The 23,969-nt window shown below is 42.2% G+C and overlaps 1 protein-coding gene across 4 annotated transcripts in view; it reads right to left on the bottom strand.

Moving 5' to 3' along the window:
- Window positions 1–21,914, bottom strand: part of LOC115108299 (polypeptide N-acetylgalactosaminyltransferase 13-like) — a 64,947-nt gene extending 43,033 nt beyond the window's left edge. For all 4 annotated transcript variants that reach the window (XR_010461585.1, XM_029632485.2, XM_029632465.2 and 1 more), the window contains exons 1-3: window positions 21,456–21,914; window positions 15,577–15,839; window positions 733–901 (exon numbers count right to left, since the gene is read on the bottom strand). Coding sequence is in view for 3 of the 4 variants with exons in the window: in XM_029632485.2 (XP_029488345.1) it covers window positions 733–901; window positions 15,577–15,718 (311 nt within the window). In the remaining variant the exon portion in view is untranslated. The remainder of the gene's footprint in view (window positions 1–732; window positions 902–15,576; window positions 15,840–21,455) is intronic.
- Between the last annotated feature and the right edge of the window lie 2,055 nt (window positions 21,915–23,969).

Here is a 23,969-nt window from a genome sequence, read left to right as displayed (position 1 = left end):
TAATGTTCTTCAATTAGAGCAGTGGTGTCTGGTGGCACTTTGAAATGGGATGACGGCCTCCTTGTAATCGCCGGAACGGAATAACCGGAATGGTATGAAAAACATCAAACACGCGGTTTCCATGAGTTAGATGCTGCTCCATTTATTCCATTCCAGTCATTACTATGAGTCCTCGTCCCCTCACCAGCCACCACTGAATTAGAGTATGTTACATCATGGAATGAATCCTGAGGAGTCCGAGGACTTAAAAAGGGGGGGTGGGGCGCAGTGTGAAACGTGTAATATCTCCTTTCATTCTGCCCCAACGGGTCGTCTTAATCAAAGTTAACAAATTGGTTCATTCCAGACGATATCAAAATGTTCTGTTGAACCTTAGTTATTTGGCAGACAGTCTCTTTTGCTACGCATTGCTGCGGCTGCTCCTAAAATGACACGCCGTGTTGTCATTCTCAAAGTTGTGTGTCAGCGTAGTGTGGTTTCCCCGGTGAATTCAGCTGAAGTTTCTGGACTAAAACAACAACTAGTGAAAAGGGCAGAAAGTAGATCCAAAATGTGGGCCCTTTTTGAGAACCGGAGCCTGTTGCGAAGCGAAGTGGAGGTATTAGGGCTTCTGAGGTGTGGCGGTAAGACGGCTACAGGGTTGTTATAGTGGGTGGTGTGTGTAGTGCCGAGTAAAGAGGTCAGCGGGGGTAATTCACAGTGTGTGTCTGGGAAAAGGCCGAGTTCACTCACCCGTCCAGTCTCACGTCCGGCAGACTCCTGTTGAGAGCAATCATGTCGCTGGCCATCAGATTGAACTGGTTAATCTTAAAGAGCTCCTTCATTTTCTCCTGCTCGTCCTTTGCGATAACCACCGCTTTCCCCATCTCCCCCGGGCCCTCGTGGGCTCGCGACATGACCGCTGCAAAACAATAGGGAGACATGTTGCATATTTTACACTTCCGTGTTAAATGTGATATTTCACTGTTGTTTCAATGGAAACGGGAGGTCCAAACATTCAACTTCAGCTACTGAAATCTGCTAAATTTAGCTACAACTATTATAGTGTATATATCACTAAAGGTACAGAACTGTGGGCAAGCAAATGAACTTAAAATGAACCGTGAGCAAATTAAGCATGCTGTAGACTAGACTGTTTCTAACAGAGAAATATTGACCTCAGATCACTCGGTACCGGTACCCCTTGTATATAGCCTCGTTATTGTTATTTTATTGTGTTACATTTGTATTATTTTTTACTTTAGTTTATTTGGTAAACTGTACTGTTGGTTAAGGGCTTGTACGTAAGCATTTCACGGTTAGGTCTACACTTGTTGTATTTGGAGCATGTGACAAACAAAGTTTGACTTGATTTGTCTAACAGAGAAAGACTGGTTGCATATCAGTGTAAAATGAAATATGCCACATCGTCAGGCTTTGAACGCTGAGGTCATTAAAATGTCCCTACCAGCCAATGACATGCTGATCAGTCTGACACTGATGCAGCTTCATCAAAGCATTCTGGATCCATTAACTACTAGTCTTATCATCTGCCATACAGTCATGTCCTCCTAGTCAAGCATCATCTGGGCCTGTTGGGGAAATCCAGGATTTGTCCAGAGATTTAGGGCGAACCCTTCTCTCTCTCTCACTGATGAATGAGGAAGTAATGAGAGCGTTACAACAGCAGCCCTCATTGCTGTTTAAAAATATCAGCTCATATATCTGATCAATCAGCATTACTGAAGGTCCATTAAAGCCTTGAAAACAAGCTGCCTCTGCTGCACACCACTCCACAATGCTTCACAATTATCCAAAGGTAAATCATCTCCAGTGGATTTATGCTCCGCACTCCGATAATCTCTTAAACCAGAGGGAGTGATTTCCATGGGGGACAATTCACATTTGCTCCAGACCCCAGGTTAAGAGGATTCCCATTTCGCATTCCAAATGGCACCCTATTCCATTTACAGTGTGCTACTTTTGACCAGAGCCCAACGGGCCCTGGTCAAAAGTAGTGCACGATGAAGGGAATAGGGTGCATTTGGGAAACATCCCCAGTCAACCCTCCTAGAGCTCCAATGCTGGGCCGGTGGAGGTTTAGACTCTGATCTGATCGAGGTTCTTCTCGGTGGTGACACCCTCCATTAGGACAATGGCTTAAACCTGATGGGCTTGCAGAGAGAGCGGAGCTGGATTATTCAATGAGCTATCCATCTAACACATGCCCACCACAGCCACTCAGATCATCCATCAATCTATTTGTACAGACACTACATTAGATAAATGGTGCACAAAGAGCTGAAGGCCAGCCTACTGTCTGAAACATACTATATTTGTAACCTCACTGATTGAAAAAGGGTCTAAATGTATCGGGAGGTAACAAACATTTCAGCTTCAACTGAGGGACTTATGAGACCGAACATTGTTCATAGTCTCGCTCTTTCTCATGAGACATTACATCAAATCAATCCAATGTTATTTGTCACAGGCTTCGTAGACAACAGGGGTAGAGAGGGGTAGACTAACAGTGAAATGTTTACTTGACAGGTCCTTTTCCAACAATGCAGAGTTGAAGATAAAATGTTAATTAAAAAATATAAATAGTGACACGAGGAAGAAAATACAAAGTGAATAAAAATAAAAAGTAAAAATAACATGGCTATATATAGGGGAGTAGAAAATAACATGGTTATATATAGGGGAGTAGAAAATAACATGGTTATATATAGGGGAGTAGAAAATAACATGGTTATATATAGGGGAGTAGAAAATAACATGGTTATATATAGGGGAGTAGAAAATAACATGGTTATATATAGGGAGTAGAAAATAACATGGTTATATATAGGGAGTAGAAAATAACATGGTTATATATAGGGGAGTAGAAAATAACATGGTTATATATAGGGGAGTAGAAAATAACATGGCTATATATAGGGGAGTAGAAAATAACATGGTTATATATAGGGGAGTAGAAAATAACATGGTTATATATAGGGGAGTAGAAAATAACATGGCTATATATAGGGAGTAGAAAATAACATGGCTATATATAGGGGAGTAGAAAATAACATGGTTATATATAGGGGAGTAGAAAATAACATGGTTATATATAGGGAGTAGAAAATAACATGGTTATATATAGGGGAGTAGAAAATAACATGGTTATATATAGGGAGTAGAAAATAACATGGTTATATATAGGGAGTAGAAAATAACATGGATATATATAGGGAGTAGAAAATAACATGGATATATATAGGGAGTAGAAAATAACATGGCTATATATAGGGGAGTAGAAAATAACATGGTTATATATAGGGGAGTAGAAAATAACATGGTTATATATAGGGGAGTAGAAAATAACATGGCTATATATAGGGGAGTAGAAAATAACATGGCTATATATAGGGGAGTAGAAAATAACATGGCTATATATAGGGGAGTAGAAAATAACATGGTTATATATAGGGAGTAGAAAATAACATGGCTATATATAGGGGAGTAGAAAATAACATGGCTATATATAGGGGAGTAGAAAATAACATGGCTATATATAGGGGAGTAGAAAATAACATGGTTATATATAGGGGAGTAGAAAATAACATGGTTATATATAGGGGAGTAGAAAATAACATGGTTATATATAGGGGAGTAGAAAATAACATGGTTATATATAGGGGAGTAGAAAATAACATGGATATATATAGGGGAGTAGAAAATAACATGGATATATATAGGGGAGTAGAAAATAACATGGATATATATAGGGGAGTAGAAAATAACATGGATATATATAGGGGAGTAGAAAATAACATGGATATATATAGGGGAGTAGAAAATAACATGGATATATATAGGGGAGTAGAAAATAACATGGATATACATAGGGGAGTAGAAATAACATGGTTATATATAGGGGAGTAGAAAATAACATGGTTAAACATAGGGAGAAGAAAATAACATGGTTATATATAGGGGAGTAGAAAATAACATGGATATATATAGGGGAGAAGAAAATAACATGGATATATATAGGGGAGTAGAAAATAACATGGATATATATAGGGGAGTAGAAAATAACATGGGTATATATAGGGGAGCAGAAAATAACATAGTTATACATAGGGAGAAGAAAATAACATGGCTATACATAGGGGGAAGAAAATAACATGGTTATACATAGGGAGAAGAAAATAACATGGTTATACATAGGGGAGTAGAAAATAACATGGATATACATAGGGAGAAGAAAATAACATGGTTATACATAGGGAGTACCAGCAACGAGTTGTTGTGCAGGGGTACAAGGTAATTGTACTGTACACATACAGTACCAGTCAAAGGTTTGGACACACCTACTCATTCAAGGGTTTTTCTTTATTTGTAGTATTTTCTACATTGTAGAATAATGGTGAAGACGTCAACACTATAAAATAAAACATATGGAATCATGTCGTAGCCAAAAAAGTGCTAAACAAATCAAAAACTATTTTAAATTTGCCATTCCTCAAAACAGCCACCCTTTGCCTTGATGACAGCTTTGCACACTCTTGGCATTCTCTCAACCAGCTTCATGAGGAATGCTTTTCCAACAGTCTTGTAGGAGTTCCCAAATATCCTGAGCACTCTTTGGCTCCTTTTCCTTCACTCTGCAGTCCAACTCATCCCAAACCGTCTCAATTGGGTTGAGGTTGGGTGATTGTGGAGGCCAGGTCATCTGATGCAGCACTCCATCACTCTCCTTGGTCAAATTGCCCTTACACAGCCTGGAGGTGTGTTTTGGGTCATTGTCATGTTGAAAAAATGTTTTTGTCCCACTAAGAGCAAACCAGATGGGATGGCGTATCACTTCAGAATGCTGTGGTAGCCATGCTGGTTAAGTGTGCCTTGAATTCTAAATAAATCACAGACAGTGTCACCAGCCAAGGACCCCCACACCATCACACCTCCTCCTCCATGCTTCACGGTGGGAACCACACATGAGAAGATAATCCGTTCACCTACTCTGGGTCTCACAAAGACATGGCGGTTGGAACCAAAAATCTCAAATTTGGACTCATCAGACCAAAGAACAGAGTTCCACTGGTCTAATGTCCATTGTTTGTGTTTCTTGGCCCAATCAAGTCTCTTCTTATTATTGTCTTTTAGTAGTGGTTTCTTTGCAGCAATTCAACCATGAAGGTCTGATTCACGCACTCTCCTCTGAACAGTTTAGATGTGTCTGTTACTTGAACTCTGTGAAGCCTTTATTTGGGCTGCAATTTGAGGTGCAGTTAACTCTAATGGACTTATCCTCTGCAGCAGAGGTAACTCTGCGTCTTCCTTTCCTGTGGCGGTCCTCGTGACAGCCAGTTTCATCATAGCGCTTGAAGGTTTCTGGCGATTGCACTTGAGGAAACATTCAAAGATCTTGAAATGTTCCACATTGACTGACCTTCATGTCTTAAAGTAATGATGGGCTGTCGTTTCTCTTTGCTTATTTGAGCTGTTCTTGCCATAATATGGACTTGGTCTTTTACCAAATAGGGCTATCTTCAGTGTGTCAGTGTAAGTATGTGTGAAACTGTGTGTGCATAATCAGTGCCAGGTAGTCCGGGTATCCATTTGATAAGTGACTATATCTTAAATTCCAAGATTATAGAAGGTTTGAAACACAATGTGGTCAGAATTGTGTTATGTATTTTTGATAGAATTATCTATTTCTGTTTTTTGAGGCTTTCTCAACTAGAAGATATTCTTTACAGGATGAGCTAATCAGTTCTACTGTACACCCAGAGATGGCACAGAATGTTCTGGGAACCAACAATGTTAACATGCTGACTATGTATACATCATTTATTCATAAAATCAATATGCTATTTGCTTATTGAGTAGGTGATTTCGGTAACTATTGTATACTTCTGACGCCTGCTACAATGGCTTACCCATTACCAAACGCTTACTGTCTTGCACAGCTCTCATCGAATCCAATTCGTAATGGAAACATTTTTGTTGGGTTTAACGTAAAATGGCACCCATTTCATTTATGTTCGTTTTATTCTCTTATATTATTTCTTATTGTTATTGTATTGTCGAGAAGGAACCTGCAAGTACGCATTTAGTTGAACGGTGTATACCATGTATATCCTGTACATACAACACAACTAATAACTTGAAACATATGGTGTGTGTGCGCGTGTGCGTGTGTGTTAGTGTAAGTATGTGTGAGACTGTGGGTAGAGTACAGTGTGTGTGCATAGAGTCAGTGCAACAGAGGTAACCATTTGCAGGTAACAATTTGATTAGCTATTTAGAAGTCTTGTTGAGAAGTCTTATGACTTGGGGGAAGAAGCTGTTCAGGGTCTTGTTGGTTCCAGACTTGTTGCATTGGTACCGCTTGCCGTGCTGTAGCAGAGAGACCAGTCTGTGGCTTGGGTGGCTGGAGTCTTTGAGCCTTTTTGGGGCCTTCCTCTGACACCACCTGGTATAGAGATCCTTGATGTCAGGGAGCTCGGCCCCAGGGATGTAGCGCGCAGTACGCACTACCCTCTGTAAGTGCCTTGCGGTCGGATGCCAAGCATTTTCCATACCAAGCGGTGATGCATCCTGTCAAGATGCTCTCAATGGTGCAGCAGTAGAACTTTTTGAGGATCTGAGAGCCCATGCAAAATATTTTTAGCCTCCGGAGCGGGAAGAGGCATTGTCGTGCTCTTTTCATGACAGTGTTTTTCAGAGAGAGAGAGAGAGAGAGAGCCTCCAGGTGACCAGACACCCACCAATGTAATGATTTCTATATGAAAACATGCACAGTATCCTCACAAGTTCAAGTGAACTGCTCAATATTATCCTCGGGCTTAGAAATAAAAAAAATGACTGTGGCATCTGCCCTTTTCTCTGGCTCTTCGGCCCAACAAACCCATTACTGACCCCCTGACGTGGACCACGACAACAGTAACTCCAACCCTAGTCCTTGTCCAGTGATTTTGTCAGCAATTACTGCTACACGGTCTTCACACTCACATACAACGGGTCTGTAGAGACACGGTCAATAGTGTTGAGCAAAAACAAGAGTGCTCTATTCTTTCATTCCTGTTTCCTGTAAAACATCTGTTTACAGTTTTGGGGGGGACATAAATGGAGATGAATCGATTAGCCTACTTAAAACTTTTGTTGAGTTATTAAATGGACAAATAAGTACGAATACAGTCTCCAGTATTGCAATCCACAAGTGACAGTGCTAAGAGCTTACTGCAACAGCGGCTATGTGGTGCGCCATTCTATAGCTAGAGGACTCCTGATATTTTTTGTCTTTATCTGCTGCGGTCTAGTACCGTCTTTTTTTTGCTAGCTAGGGCCACCTACTTGAAGTGCTGCCCGTCTTCCCAGAGGCCTACTTGCTGTGTGAACTGCTGACTACTCATATGCTGCAGATGATTGTTGACACATCAACCAGGATCGAGGGGCAGAGCAATTTGTGACTTGTTTGGTAATCAGTGGCTGTACTGGAGGGGGAGTGGTTTCTCCTCTCCGAGGCAATCAGCAATTAGTACAGGGGGTGTTGTGCTCTTCACCCCTGCTAGGCAATTAGAAATGAGTGTCTGTACTTCAGTCTCCACTGGTTTCCAAACGGCGGCCGTATTAGCGGTGGTCTCGTCGCTGAAACGGAGACGCTTCTGCGTTGTTCGAGGAAGGAAAGAGTATCTTACCTATTGATTTTCCTGATCTCGTGTAGCTTTTTTGTTGTTTTATTTTTGGTAACTACCGAATGTGTTTTCTATACCTGTACACTCCTCTCCCCTGTAGGCTTTATAGACGCTCCCCACACCTTGGCTACATCCCTTCTAATTTAGTGTACCCTGCGCTCACAACCTCTGTGCAATTTTGGGTCTCTGGCAGCGTTTGGAACTGCCCGATCTGCGGTCAAGAACGCAGAGTTCATCTCAGTCTATGCTGCCATTCAATCCCTTGATTTGTTTTTTTGGGGGGAGGCCCCTGACGGAGACATGGATAACCCCAGAGAACACTGCTTCTCCATCTGACTACATTTTCTCCCATAGTCCGAAAGCATCTGGTCGTCGCGGTTGTGGCGCAGGGCTACTAATTTCTCAAAACTGGAGATTTTCTCTTTCATTCCCTCTCTCAAATCCATCTCATTTGAATTATATGCTGTCACTTGTCCACTCAGGCTTAACATTGCTTTCATCTATCGCCCAGCAGGTGCCCTGGGAGAGTTCCTCAATGAGCTTGACCCCTTGATAAGTTCTAGGCCTTCTCTATACACCAACTCACTCGGCTACATCATGTTCTCACATGGTCTCTATCATTGCTATGCGGATGACACTCAACTCCTTCCTTCCCTCCTTCTGTCACCCAGGTGGTGACGCGCATCTCTTCGTGCCTGGCAGATATCTCATCTTGGATGTCGGCCCACCACCTCAAGCTCAACCTCCACAAGACTGAGCTTCTCTTCCTCCCGGGTAAGGCCTGCCCGCTCAAAGAACTCTTATCACGCTGACAACTCCACAATGTCACCCTCCCAGAGTGCAAAGAACCTTGGCGTGACCCTGGACAACACCCGGTCGTTCTCTGCAAACGTCAAAGCGGTGACTCGCTCCTGCAGGTTCATGCTCTACAACATCCGTAGAGTACGACCCTCCCTCACCTTGAAGCAGCGCAGGTCCTAATCCAGGCACTGGTCATCTCCCGTCTGGACTACTGCAACTCCCTGTTGGCTGGGCTCCCTGCTTGTGCCATCAAACCCTTGCAACTTATTCAGAACTCTGCATCCCACCTGGTTTTCAACCTTCCCATGTTCTCCCATGTCACCCCGCTCCTCCGCACACTCCACTGGCTTCCAGTCAAAGCTCATATCCACTACAAGACCATGGTACTTGCCTAAAGTGCAGCAAGAGGAACTGCCCCTCCCTACCTTCAGGCTATGCTCAAACTCTATACCCCAACCCAAGCACTCCGTTCTGCCACCTCTGGTCTCTTGGTCCTCCCACCCCTACGGGAGGGCAACTCCCGCTCAGTCCAAGCTCTTCTGTCCTGGCATGGCACCCCAATGGCGGAACCAGCTTCCCCCTGAAGCTAGGACAGCGGAGTACCCCCGCCCCCCCTTCTAGCTCTGACTTTGCTGATATACTTTTCCTCAATAAAGTAGCTGTTTACTATGCCTGTATGTTGTCGCACCTAGCTTAAGATTAATGCATTAACTAAGTCACTCTGGATAGAAGCATCTGCTAAATTACTCAAATGGCAATCAAAGTCATTTTACATTTTGTTTTCCATTTCAAAAGAACCGTACTCTTTTGGTTTCCATCAGCAGTTCCCAATGTGATTTTCAAACTCAAATTGGAATCATTGATTCTCTCCAGAAAGGCTGTGAAGCCTGCTTATCAAGTGGGAGCAAAGGCTCAAGCCATGTGGGATATCACATTGATCTGCAGGCGGCTCTGATTATATTATATGATCTTACCTTGATTTCCAACATCCTCAAGCCATTTCTATGCTTCTTTTACTTTGTAGAGTGGAAGGGGACTTTGTGGCCTGTACAAGGTTGCTGCGTTAAGAGACTGGATGCATCTCATATGGCTCCCTATTTAGATCACTACATTTTGAGGGCTCTGGTCAAAAGTAGTGCACTATAAAGGGCTAGCACTTGGTGAAGTCACTCAATTGGCTTAGTGCAAGGGTATCAAACTCAATTCCTGGAGGGCCAAGTGACTGTGGGTTTGCGCTCTTCCCTTGTACTTGATTGATGAATTAAGGTCATTAATTAGTTAGGAACTCCCCTCACTCGGTTGTCTAGGTCTTTAATGTGGCACGAATTGAAAGGAAATTGACACTGCTGGCTTAGTGCTTACACAAACACACTGCTAGGAAAATTGGCGCTTTTCTGTATATCCTAAATTCCAAGATTATAGAAGGTTTGAAACACAATGTGGTCAGTATTGTTTTATGTATTTTTGATAGCTTCAAAAACAGAAGAACATAATTCTGTCTGAACTAGAGGACATTACTTTATAGGAGATATTGTACAGTTCCACTGTACACCAAGAGATGGCACAGAATGTTCTGGGAACAAACAATGCTGACTACATGTACATAATTGATTAATAAAATCAATAAGTGAAGTCGGTGGTTACTGAATACTTCTGACGTCTGCTACAATGGCTTACCCATGACCAAACGCTTTACCCTCTTGCACAGCTTTCGTCAAACTTTTTGTTGGGTTTAACGTCAAATGGCACCCGTTTCCTTTCTGTTGGTACTCTTATCTTTTATTTCTTGTTGCAATGTCGAAGGAACCTGCAAGTAAGCATTTCATTGGACGGTGTATATCATGTGTCATATTATCATGTGTCGTATTGTCCACTTGTCCAAATGAGATATAATGCAATTGGGAGTGATCCAATCCATATGGCTTACTGTAGGACTTCATAAGTTGTGATTCCTTAGTCATAGTGTGGTGCTTATATGGTTGTATAATATTGTAAGGCTTGTAAATTGATGTAATACATTTGGTTGCATAATTACCACAAATGGATATCATAGGTAATCATCCGATCTAAAACCAACATGTGTAAAAGACATGTTTTGCTACACAATAAAATACAAATTATACAATACTACACAGATACTGCAGTATATAAATGTATTGTAGTCATACACTGAGTATACAAAGCATTAAGCACACTCTTTCCATGACAGACTGACAAGGTGAATGCAGGTGAACACTGTGATCCCTTATTGATGTCACTTCAATCAGTGTAAATTAAGGGGAGGAGACAGGTTAAAGAAGGATTTTTAAGCCTTGATACAATTGAGACATGGATTGAGTATACTACTCGCCAATGTCCAGTCTCTTGACAACAAGGTAGATGAAATTCGAGCAAGGGTTGCCTTCCAGAGAGACATCCGAGATTGTAACATTCTCTGTTTCACGGAAACATAGCTCTCTCGGGATATGTTGTCGGAATTGGTTCAGCCACCAGGCTTCTCCATGCATCGCGCCGGCAGGGATATTATCCTCTCTGGGAAGAGTAAGGGCGGGGGCGTATGCTAGTCATATTATCTCCCAAGAGAATTATCATCAATTATCGTCATAGAGGTGTACATTCCCCCTCAAGCAGACACCAAGACGGCCCTCAAGGAACTTCACTGGACTCTATGTAAACCATATATCCTGAGGCTGCATTTATTGTAGCTGGGGATTTTAACAAAGCAAATTTGATAACAAGGTTACCTAAATTCTATCAGCATATTGATTGCACCACGCGCGGGTGTAATACATATCACCGCCACCCTAGACCCACTTCAGTTTGCATACCGCCCCAACAGGTCCACAGACGATGCAATCGCCATCATGCTGCACACTGCCCTATCCCATCTGACAAGAGAAATACCTACAGTGGGGCAAAAAAATATTTAGTCAGCCACCAATTGTGCAAGTTCTCCCACTTAAAAGGATGAGAGAGGCCTGTAATTTTCATCATAGGTACACTTCAACTATGACAGACAAAATGAGGGAAAAAAATCCAGAAAATCACATTGTAGGATTTTTAATGAATTTATTTGCAAATTATGGTGGAAAACAAGTATTTGGTGAATAACAAAAGTTTATCTCAATACTTTGTTATATACCCTTTGTTGACAATGACAGAGATCAAACGTTTTCTGTAAGTCTTCACAAGGTTTTCACACACTGTTGCTGGTATTTTGGCCCATTCCTCCATGCAGATCTCCTCTAGAGCAGTGATGTTTTGGGGCTGTTGCTGGGCAACGTGGACTTTCAACTCCCTCCAAAGATTTTCTATGGGGTTGAGATCTGGAGACTGGCTAGGCCACTCCAGGACCTTGAAATGCTTCTTATGAAGCCACTCCTGCGTTGCCCGGGCGATGTGTTTGGGATCATTGTCATGCTGAAAGACCCAGCCACGTTTCATCTCCAATACCCTTGCTGATGGAAGGAGGTTTTCACTCAAAATCTCACTATACATGGCCCCATTCATCCTTTCCTTTACACGGATCAGTCGTCCTGGTCCCTTTGCAGAAAAACAGCCCCAAAGCATGATGTTTCCACCCCCATGCTTCACAGTAGGTATGGTGTTCTTTGGATGCAACTCAGCATTCTTTGTCCTCCAAACACGACAAGTTGAGTTTTTACCAAAAAGTTATATTTTGGTTTCTTCTGACCATATGACATTCTCCCAATCTTCTTCTGGATCATCCAAATGCTCTCTAGCAAACTTCAGACGGGCCTGGACATGTACTGGCTTAAGCAGGGGGACACGTCTGGCACTGCAGGATTTGAGTCCCTGGCGGCATAGTGTGTTACTGACGGTAAGCTTTGTTACTTTGGTCCCAGCTCTCTGCAGGTCATTCACTAGGTCCCCCTGTGTGGTTCTGGGATTTTTGCTCACCGTTCTTGTGATCATTTTGACCCCACGGGGTGAGATCTTGCGTGGAGCCCCAGATCGAGGGAGATTATCAGTGGTCTTGTATGTCTTCCATTTCCTAATAATTACTCCCGCAGTTGATTTCTTCAAACCAAGCTGCTTACCTATTGCAGATTCAGTCTTCCCAGCCTGGTGCAGGTCTACAATTTTGTTTCTGGTGTCCTTTGACAGCTCTTTGGTCTTGGCCATAGTGGAGTTTGGAGTGTGACTGTTTGAGGTTGTGGACAGGTGTCTTTTATACTGATAACAAGTTCAAACAGGTGCCATTAATACAGATAAAGAGTGGAGGACAGAGGAGCCTCCTAAAGAAGAAGTTACAGGTCTGTGAGAGCCTGAAATCTTGCTTGTTTGTAGGTGACCAAATACTTATTTTCCACCATAATTTGCAAATAAATTCATAAAAAATCCTACAATGTGATTTTCTAGATTTTTTCTCTCGTTTTGTCTGTCATAGTTGAAGTGTACCTATGATGAAAATTACAGGCCTCTCTCATCTTTTTAAGTGGGAGAACTTGCACAATTGGTGGCTGACTAAATACTTTTTTGCCCAACTGTATGTAAGAATGCTGTTCATTGACTACAGCTCAGCATTCAACACCATAGTACCCTCCAAGCTCATCATCAAACTGGAGGTCCTGGGTCTCAACCCCGCCCTGTGCAATTGGGTCCTAGACTTTCTGACGGGCCGCCCCCAGGTGGTGAATTTAGGAAACAACATCTCCACTTCGCTGAACCTCAACACTGGGGCCCCACAAGGGTGTGTGCTCAGCCCCCTCCTGTACTCCCTGTTCACCCACGATTGCGTGGCCATGCACACCTCCAACTCAATCATCAAGTTTACAGATGACACAACAGTAGTGTGCTTGATTGCCAACAATGACGAGACTGAGGGATGAGGGCACTCGGAGTGTGGTGTCAGGAAAATAACCTCTCACTTAAGGTCAACAAAACAAAGGAAATGATCGTGGACTTCAGGAAACAGCAGAGGGAGCACCCCCCTATCCACATCGAAGGGACAGCAGTGGAGAAGGTGGAACGTTTTAAGTTCCTCCGCGTACATATCAGGCAAACTGAAATGGTCCACCCACACAGACAGTGAGGTGAAGAAGGTGCAACAGTGCCTCCTAAACCTCAGGAGGCTGAAGAAATTTGGCTTGTCACCCAAAACCCTGACAAATATTTCCAGATGCACAATCGAGAGCATCCTTTCAGGCTGTATCACAGCCTGGTATGGTAACTGCACCGCCCTCAACCGCAAGGCTCTCCAGAGGGTGGTGTGGTCTGCACAATGCATCACTAAAGGCAAACTATCTGCCCTCCATGACACCTACAGCACCCGATGTCACAGGAAGGCCAAAAATATCATCAAGGACAACAACCACCCAAGCTACTGCCTGTTCACACCTTGCCTATGCCGCTCGGTCATCAATATATTTATATGTACATATTCTCATTTACCCCTTTAGATTTGTGTGTATTAGGTAGTTGTTAGGGACATTGTTAGATTGCTAGTTAGTTACTACTGCACTGTCGGAACTAGAAGCACAAGCATTTCGCTACACTCGCATTATCATCTGCTAACCATGTGTATGTGACCATTACGATTTGATTTGTGTTTGTGTGCCATTCAGAGGTTGAATGGGAAAGACAAAAGATTGAAGTGCCTTTGAATAGGGTATGGTAGTAGGTGCCAGGCGCACCGGTTTGTGTCAAGAACTGCATCACTCAACAGTTTCCTGTGTGTATCAAGAATGGTCTATCATCCAAAGGACATCCAGCCAACTTGATACAGCTGTGGGAAGCAATGGAGTCAACATGGGCCAACATCCCTGTGGAACACTTTCGACACCTTGTAGAGTCCATGCCCTGATGAATTGAGGCTGTTCTGAGGGTTCCTAATGTTTGGTATACTCCGCGTGCGTGCACTTTATTTAAGGGATTCACCCAAATGACATAATGACATATTGGTGAACTATCCCTTTAAGAATGTCAAAAAAAGGCCTAAACTAAATAATATTAACATGTGTAATACAAGGATCAAAGACCATTAGGCCAACCAAATACATTTTACGATGTTCATTGGAGCCTCTTAAAGCAACAGAGAGAATAGGTGACAGACTGCCAAAATCCTAAGCCATTAATTCCCCCAAAAGCTTACACTGACATATTTAGTCGGAAAATGACCTCAATGCTGAGCGCATGTGAGAAACCGGATAACATCATTTCAATTCAACTAAGAGCATAAGTAACTCGTATGTACTCTAACTTCAGGCACTTGTTGTGATGGAAATGAGTCTGGAATCGAGAAGGCCACGTACTTTTTAGCTTCATTCTGGCTGAGGTTTCTCCCCAATTCCAACCTTGAAAGCAGCTTAGCGGGCCACTTGTAAACCTGCTTACTGGAAAGGCCATGTCGGGAAATACTGGGCCAGAGAAGGAAAGGACACTCCTGTGGATAAGCTTTATTAACCAGGGATACGGAAGATTCAACTGAAGCCAACAGTTGGATCAAGGCATAGTGTAATCCCAAATGGTACCCTATTCCCTATAAAGTGCACTAGCTTCAACCAGAGCCCTATGAACGCTGGTCAAAAGTAGTGTAGTATACAGGGAATAGGGTGCCATTTGAAACTCAACCCTTTTCTCATTCTCAAGTGTTTTTCTCTTAATTGTGCACCCAGGCTGAGATTCAACAAGTTTATTAGTAACTCCATTGCTTTTCTTTGAAGTTACTTTGGTGTTTGTTCTCCAAACTTCCCAAAAGTAATAGCATGAGAATAGTGTAATTTGTATAGGACTCCTGTGTTTACATCGGACAATTACTTGTTCGAGTTGGACTACCGTGGTCGAGCTGGCAAATCTGTGTCAAATAAATGTCTGTCTAGCCTGAGTCATGGTGACTGTTTCGCAGGGCCACAAACCCACATCTACAGAGCAAACGCTCGAATGTATGTTTGATTAGGTTTTAAGACTAGAGTATCAAATCCATTGGCTTCTATGGAAGTCATCCGTTGTGCTTGTTTCACCAACCATCGGTGCATTGTCTATGCGTCTCTGAAGTATGCTTTTGGTGTTGTTGTTTGTGTCTTGCTGGTGAGAAACCTAATTTCACCTCCTGGGATAAATAAAGTTGATTCAATTTCGGGCTCACCTCTGAGAGCAGGCAGCAGCGAGTGGTCCTTCCTATCGTCACATTTGTTACATTCACTGAAGTAGAGCAGCAGGAAGACATCCACCAGCACCCAGACAAGTGAGGTGGTGAGCACCACCTTACAGTATACGAAACGCCGCATCGGCCCCCCGTGACGTGACGTGGCGGCAGAGAGGAATCAGCAGGCTGGCCCCTGACAGAAAGCAGGAACTCTGGAGTCTAAACAAGGTAACGGAGGGGAGACACACCGGGATGTCATCCCACTACAGAGAGAGGAGAGAAAAACACACAGACCTGGTTGGAGAGAGAACTTTGAGAAATGAAAAGAAAACATTTAATTGATGAAATGTTAAGAGTGAACATTGTGACAATGAAACTGAGGAGAATTCATTGATTTCACCATACAGCTTCCACCAACAGCTAACTTCCTTTGAACATGTATTTTCGTATGGAACACGGTTGTTGACAATGACTTGGTATTTTTCCATTTGAGAGAGAAAAGCAGAAAGCTAATTCCTTCCTCAGAGAGTCTGCATATCATCTGTGGTTTATTGGCAGATTTGCCTAGACCAGGCAGATAGATTTCAGTCCAATGAGAATGTTTGTGCGGAACAGAAATCTCAATGGAATGAAATGAATACCTCACTAGTATTCCACATGAAAAAAAAAACAATTTGCTATGTAATGTGACTTTCTCTAAGGAGAATTACTGGTTTACAGAGGCAACAAGTTGCATTCAATTCTCCCTGTATGAAACTGTGTGTGTGTGTGTAAAATCACAATAGATGTGCCGGACAAGACCGCTCTAAAAGAAGCAGTCCGAAGAGAATAAATAGACAATGTTAACAAAATGGACACTCTTTTCATAATATTAATTCATATCCACCTGACAACTTTGTTACGATAGTGATGGATTAGATCACAACTGAAATAGAGCATGCTTTGCACGTTTTCTATTTTCCTCCTACAAATGTTCATCTCCGATCCAATGTTATGATTTACAAGAAGGTTGCTTTGACTGAAAGGTCTGCACTGTGGTACTTTCCCTTTAAATGTCCTGGAAAGCAATAAGAGCTATCCATGATCCCAAAGTCTTGCGTTTTCGTTTCGGGGGGGGGGGGGGGGGGGGGGGGAATTAGACCATATTAAATGGCATAAAAGGCTATCAAATATTTCTGTCTTACACACAAATTCTGGTATTGGAGTGTTCTGTGGGGCATTGAGTTTCCATAAACGCGGTCACATAACCACACGCAAAAAATACAACTGAAAACAGAAACCCCCTTGGTGTACGTTGAAGTGGTGTGTGTGTGTGTGTGTGTGTGTGTGTGTGTGTGTGTGTGTGTGTGTGTGTGTGTGTGTGTGTGTGTGCGTGTGTGCGCGCATTTTTGTTTACCCACATCATCCTCCAATATGCTCAAGGCCCTATGCCAATGGATGGTTCTTATAACACCCCTCTAGACTCATCCCCAGAAGGAAATCTGACTCTCCCATTTCCTTATCATTCTCCTGCTGCGTAGGTGCAGCGTAATGCAGTCTTTGCGCTCACAACATCCCTCTCTGCTTCCTGTATACGTCCATCACAGTAGATGACAAGCCTGTCCTGAGTTAACTCTTATCGCTTCCAAAAACAGAGATACTGTCCTGTAGGTTCAGTCCAGGCCTAACCCAACATACCTGATTCCGCTATTTAAAGGTCTGGGTGAGCAGCTAATTAGTGAAAACAGGTGTGCTTTGGTTAGCCTCACACTACCATCCTGATCTGGTGAACTTAGGGAGTGAACGTTATTTGTAATAAGGGCTACATGGAGAAAATCGGACCTCTCTGAAATGAAAAAATGGATGGCCATCCGTTCAGCAAGATATAGTTGACCTCGACCCTCCCTGAACGCCGTTGCGCTCACAACATCCCCCTCTGCTTCCTGTATACGTCAATCACAGTAGATGACAAGCCTGTCCTGAGTTAACTGTTATCGCTTCCAAAAACAAGCCTGGTCGCCCAGTCATGTTTATTAGTAGCGTCACGGCCCCGTAAACAACAGTCACACTGACAATGGTTCAGCATTGGCCGCTTTCTGTCATAAGTAGGCCTACAAAGCTTAACCAGATTTACAGGACATCTAAGGTTAGCCCCAGAATGGCCTTGAGAATGGCAGTCTAATAAAATAAAGACTCCTTTGTGTGCAATTTTGTCATCCGTTGCAGACTCTTCGCAAACCATAAAAATGTATAGATTCCAGTGATAAGGTATTCAAATCCTCCATTTCAAAGACATCATGAATCTGATTGAAATGAAAGAGACCAACGCCTAGTAACACTAGACCGCTGGAACCTTACTCCACGCATTACTTTCATCATATTGAATTCTATGCTAATTTCTGCAGAGAGAAGAGAAAAAAAACTCGGAAACATGTCTGCTGTGTTTTCCCGCGGCCATCTGCTTAGAACTGTCGAGTGCAATGTTTGGGTCTGGTGCCACCAACCAGGCTGGAGGCGACGCTCGCGTTCCCCCTCTGAAGCGGCTGGGTCATTAGTCCAACCATCTGCACGGATGAATATTTCCTGTCTGTTGAGCAGTGCACTACAACAAGGTCTCTCCCCTCATTACAGCATACATTTCAGCTGAAAACACTTGTCGGAACAACACAAACCTTATTGACCGTGGCGACGCTTTGACGCTTTAACCCACGGGCCAGAAGTGTTACATTTTTTTGGCACCTCTGACACTGACAGTTACTGTTTGACTGTATCCATACTCCTACACATCAAACAAGGCTGCTCTAAAGTTCAAACAATGGCAATTCAGCTCTAATGTTCTCTATCATTTCTGACTGGTTTATTCTGGATTCCCAGATGCAGAATTATCTGAAGTACATGATTCTTCACTCAAGAAGCAGACTGAACTTCTCTTAATACAAGCTCACTTAGGTACACTCCAGGGCCACTGATATAAGCATTATGACAGGGAGCACTTTGAGCCCAATCTTTTACAATGTTCAGAAAAGGATAAATCAGCACAAATCGTCCAGCGTCAGGCATTCAGGGTACAGGAAATGATTATCAGGATGGACTAGAGGGCTGATCCTCTTAAGTCCGTCCGTCGCTCCGATCCAATGGGGTGCCGTGACGACGTCAATAACAAAGGGAAGAGGTGGGCTGTGCTACTAAAGTACACGAGGGAATACTTTAGTGGCATATCTATTGGGCAGGGCCCCACAACTCTCATCCTGGAGATACCGTCCTGTAGGTTCAGTCCAGCCGTAACCCAACATGCCCGATTCAGCTATTTAAAGGTCTGGGTGCGCAGCTAATTAGTAAATACAGGGGTGCTTTGGTTAGCCTCACACTACCATCCTGATCTCGTGAACTTAGGGAGTGAACGTTATTTATAATAATAGTTACAAGGAGAAAATCGGACCTCTCTGAAATGAAAAATGGATGGCCATCCGTTCAGCAAGATATATTTGACCTAAACCCTCCCCGAACGCTTGAAAAAAAACAAGTGACCCTCCCCTATATCTAAAATAATAATGAAAACATCCAATGGATAGCAGAGAACCTGTCTACCATTTACCTTCACTTATTGGACAGACCAGAGCCTTAGATATGCAGTTTTAGAAACTGTTCTTTGTCCTGTAAGCATTAGGCTACATGGCAACGAATGAACTTTGAGAGAGCACAGGGCTGTGGGCCAGAAGGTTGTGGGTTCGCATACCACCGTAGACAAGAGTAGACGTGGAAAGATCATCGTATATACAGGTCCAAGAAGACATGGCCTTTTATAAACATTTCATGCAATTCTACATCATTTGACATATTAGCAGAATATTTTGAAATACCACACACATTCCCGAAATGACAGGCTAAGAATGGACAGAGAGATAGGCCCATGTGTTCATCTGATCATATTTCTCCAATTCTAAATCAGTGTGTCTTGTCTGCAATGAAACTGTCCCCTTTTTTTGCAAATAATTGAATCTGAGACTTCGTTAGGAATCTGAGCATGGTACTTCCACAAGTTAACCTACCCAGACAGAGTAGACCTAGTGACACTGCTGGCTACTCTTCTTCCATGGCTTAACCCAACTTGAGAGGGTCACAAGTGTTTCCCTAAAAGCTGTCTGGGTTTAAACATCTTCTACTGTACAGAAAGTGAATATCTTTAATCAATTGATACTGACAGAATTTGATTACTTTTCAAGCAAAGTCCATTTTTTTTGTCTCCTCGGCTATAGAAGGATGTAGCTTCGCACTCTCATTCTCAAACCGAACAGAGCATAGGCTATAGGCCAGTCCGCGTGCAAGACTTCATTATTTGGACTAGGCCTAATCATAAATTATTTTCAGAAGAAGCCTTTGACTCTCCTCCTGAACTGCCATCATAGACCTACACAGCACAGCCATTGGTTAGGCAGCACACACACAAAAAAATGGAATCAGCAAGAGCAGAGCAGGCCGGGGCTCAGGATTGTAATATCCATTGCAGTGTGTAATGCAGCCTAGTTGTATTTACACCATCCCAGAAGCTATCTTATGAATATAACTTTGTTCTGTTCTTCTCCGAGCATGCACTTCGTAGCCTATAGGCTATGGATCGTTTGATTGAGACCACACTAAATAGCCTATAGGCGCACGCCCAGCGGAGAAGGGGCGGCATCGGCCACACATCGATATATAGCCTAATAAGCAACAAATTCCAAAATACTGACAAATATCAACATTTCATTATTTACAAAGTACAGAACCCTCCCCTGGACTATATTGAAAAAAATAATAAACCCTCCCCTTGACTGAAATTGAAAAAGCATGACCCTCCCCCATTTTCCTCCAGGTGCCCATTCTGTGCACTTATATCCATCCCAAGTTCACAAGATCAGGATGGTAGTACGAGCCTTTGCTTTATGAGGGTTGGACCGGAAAACCTATAGGACGGTAGACCCCCAGGAAGAGGACGTAATGTAAGTATCGTACCACTCGATTCATCGAGACCATTATGAAGTGAGAGACAACCCACAGGGTGTGATATGGTGGAAAGCCAAGCGCACACTCCCTCCACTCAGCAGCAGACCGATAAATAGAGGCTAAAAGGGAACATATCGATTCATCTGTTGTCTTTTATACAGCTGAACTGATCTAAAGACAACGTGTCCATAACAAATAGGCTAAGTGAGACTTAACTTGTTGACCTATTTGAGAACCCACTGGCTACTACCTCTTCAACTGTTACCAGTGTCTCACTGCAGGGTTGGGTTCAATTTGAATACAAAGGCAGTCAATTCAGGAAGTAATACTGAAATTACAATTCAATAATTACAATTGGCCCTCTGTTTTCAATGACTGTTCAATAAGTGAAGAGAAGCAACAACAAAAAAGCAAAGCTATTTGTGTCAAAGATTTTCCCATTTTTGAATGACCCCCAACCCGGCCTCACAGCACTATATCGAAAGGTAAATTGCTAGAACAATCGTGTGGCAAAATGTCATCCTTGATATCGGACCTCCACAACAATCTTGTCATTATGATGGATGAGTAGGGTATTGACTTCAAACTGCTGCAGAAGGACAGGTGTATATCCAGGCTACAGCTCATCGATCTCATTCCTACATTCAAGACTAAGATGATCTAATTGGAAAGCTTAGCGACATTGTTACAACAAATATTGTAGATACAGCCAATATCAGCAGCAGGCTGATATAGGACCTTACATTCCTGCAATATCTAATTGACAGTCTAGAATCTAGTAATTAATAGACGGAACACTAGAACATGCTATATTCCAAATGAACATTTCTACTGTAGCCATCTCTTATGACATTGTCTGAATGCTGAAAGATGAAAGCACGTCATTCAATAAACATGTCATTTTGTACAATACTTACAGAAAATATGCCTTATTGTAATCAATTAATGGCACAATGATGTCTCGCTTGCCAGCAACGTGTTGCATTGGGTTAACAGCACTAATGTAATTCACTAATCATTTTTGAATGGTTGAAATGGTAAATCAAACTATCAATCCAAATGTTCCGCAGACGGGAAACCTGTATCTGAATGAAGAGCATAATTTCACGTCCCGATGATGTTGCTGGTTGGCAATCTTCCTTGCTTGACAGTCTTTGCTAGTCCGTCTTCAGATGTACCGCAGTCCCCCCGACGCGACACGTAGACTACCGATATATTGTAGCCTAAACAAGTTCCCCTGTAATCTCTAACATTCTATGCAGCGCAAAATGATATGTCTTTGTATCCACCTGTTCTCGGAAAGAATAATGTATAACGGGGTAACGGACAGGCGATACGTTCTGGTGCAATCTACCATGAAAACTATAGAGGCAATAGTCCTTTTATTCATCCGTAATTGGTTGCAAGTCACGTCGATCAGGAAGTCCTGCTGATCCTGAGCATCAAGGGCGTCTGGTAAATGTATTTCTTTCAGTGTGCATCATATGGGAAATAGCCTAAAGCACAAAACTCAAATACATAGGTTACACACGACATATTGAAATATCCTACGATACATAATATAATATATTCGTGGTATGAATTATTTGTAGGCTATATCTGAAAATATAAGTAGTTTATACACAGTTAATAATGAGTTAATATGTAGGATCTATAACGTTAAATAGTCAGTAGATAGTTATAAAGTCTTTGTTCAAATTGTGTGATTGTCGTTTGGTGTTTCAAAATTTGAGTTGATATATGAACAATTCAAAATCAATTCAACCTAAATTAGGAGCAAAGTTGGCACCTTATACAAACCAATATTACCCAGAAGAATGAATCCTTTCTCAATCTGGCCCTAATTATCATCACAGCAAAACTGAACAGAAAATGTTTTGAGTGCCAGTTTTGTAACCTATACCTAGGTTTACTATGTTAGCATTGCTCTGTTCTCATGCCACAACCTGGTCTCAGAGCATTTTGTATTATTCTGTAAGTAAATCTGAGACTCTCCATTTAGTATGTTTCGTATTGTATGTATTCATTTTTGGATGCCAATCGCTCATTTCTTATGATATGTTTTTGAATTACAATTTGTATTATATGTTACACATTTGCAAAATATACAATATGTTACGAATTAGTCAAATGTACAATATGTTACCAATTTGCAAAGATATGATGTTACAAATTCTAGCTAGGTGGCTAACGTTAGCTAGGCTAGGGGTTATGGTTAAGGTTAGGGGAAGGGTTAGATAAAAGGGTTAAGGTTCGGGTTAGGCGAAGGGTTATCTAAAAGGGTTAAGGGGGATAGTTAGCTAACATGCTAAAGATGTGGCAAAGTAGCTAAAAAGTAGGAAGTAGTTTAAAAGTTGCTAAAACGCTAAAGTTGTCCATGATGAGATTTGAACTCGCAACCTTTGGATTGGTAGACATGTCCACCCATCCTCTAAACCTTTTCTTTTTGCCTAAAGTAACCATGTGTCCAACGTAACCATACCAAATTTAATGTACTGTATCATCCTAATTGGAGATTCCCGGATTTGTGTACAGAATAATACGAAATGTTCTGAGAGGAGGTTACATACAATGGTGTCACTTTTCTACATCAAGTACTATACTGCCATCTGCTGATGATTTAGTTTGGAACCAGGGATGAGCTACAGTAGGCATATTTTTCAAGTCTTTATTATCTCAATAATAGAACATTCATTCAGCTTTCAGCTCCAACAACACGTAACAGTAAAAAGTCAGGCATTTATACCAATAGGGTACATGTACAGTAGGTCAAAGACTATAGTTCGGGTCAAATATTGGGCATAGTAAGTATAATTAAAAAGGCATAGTTCAGACTAGAATTGATTGCATTTGGATATACTTTGGAAAACAACAATATATGCATGTATTTTCTAAAGAATACATTAATTACAATTAAATTAATTAATTCGTTTTAGATACACCATTTGACATCCACTAGATGTCAGTGAAAGTATTGTAACGACCCAGGGTTTATAAGCGCGGAAATCGACCCTGCCGCACGGGGCTAGAAGGTCGAGGGTTCGAGACCTGCTCCCTGCTGTTTCATTACAGTATTGATCATAATGTACACTTGATTTAGCTAGCCCGGAGTGCAGGGACGAAAGAGTTTAGGCTTGACGTCCATATGGACCAATGGAATGATTCCAAAATAAAAGCTCTGAGCCTGAGTCCCCGGCACCGGCGTGCGAGCTAGATCAAGTACACTCTGCGCGATTATGAAATTAAAGAGTCACGACGCGAATTCGACAGAGGTTGAGACTGTATTAACTGACAATAACAATATAAAATCACAAATCTGCTACATTATAAAAATGTAAACCAATATTGGATATTGAATCCAAAATTGCACTTTTTCACCAAATTGCCTTTATTTTCCCCATTATTGGACTGGATGGAATGGGCAGGTGCAG

The sequence above is a fragment of the Oncorhynchus nerka genome, linkage group LG3, assembly GCF_034236695.1.
Source record: "Oncorhynchus nerka isolate Pitt River linkage group LG3, Oner_Uvic_2.0, whole genome shotgun sequence".
Taxonomy (NCBI): domain Eukaryota; kingdom Metazoa; phylum Chordata; class Actinopteri; order Salmoniformes; family Salmonidae; genus Oncorhynchus; species Oncorhynchus nerka.
Note: the sequence above shows the minus strand (reverse complement) of the source record. Positions and strands in the feature narration are given on the sequence as shown.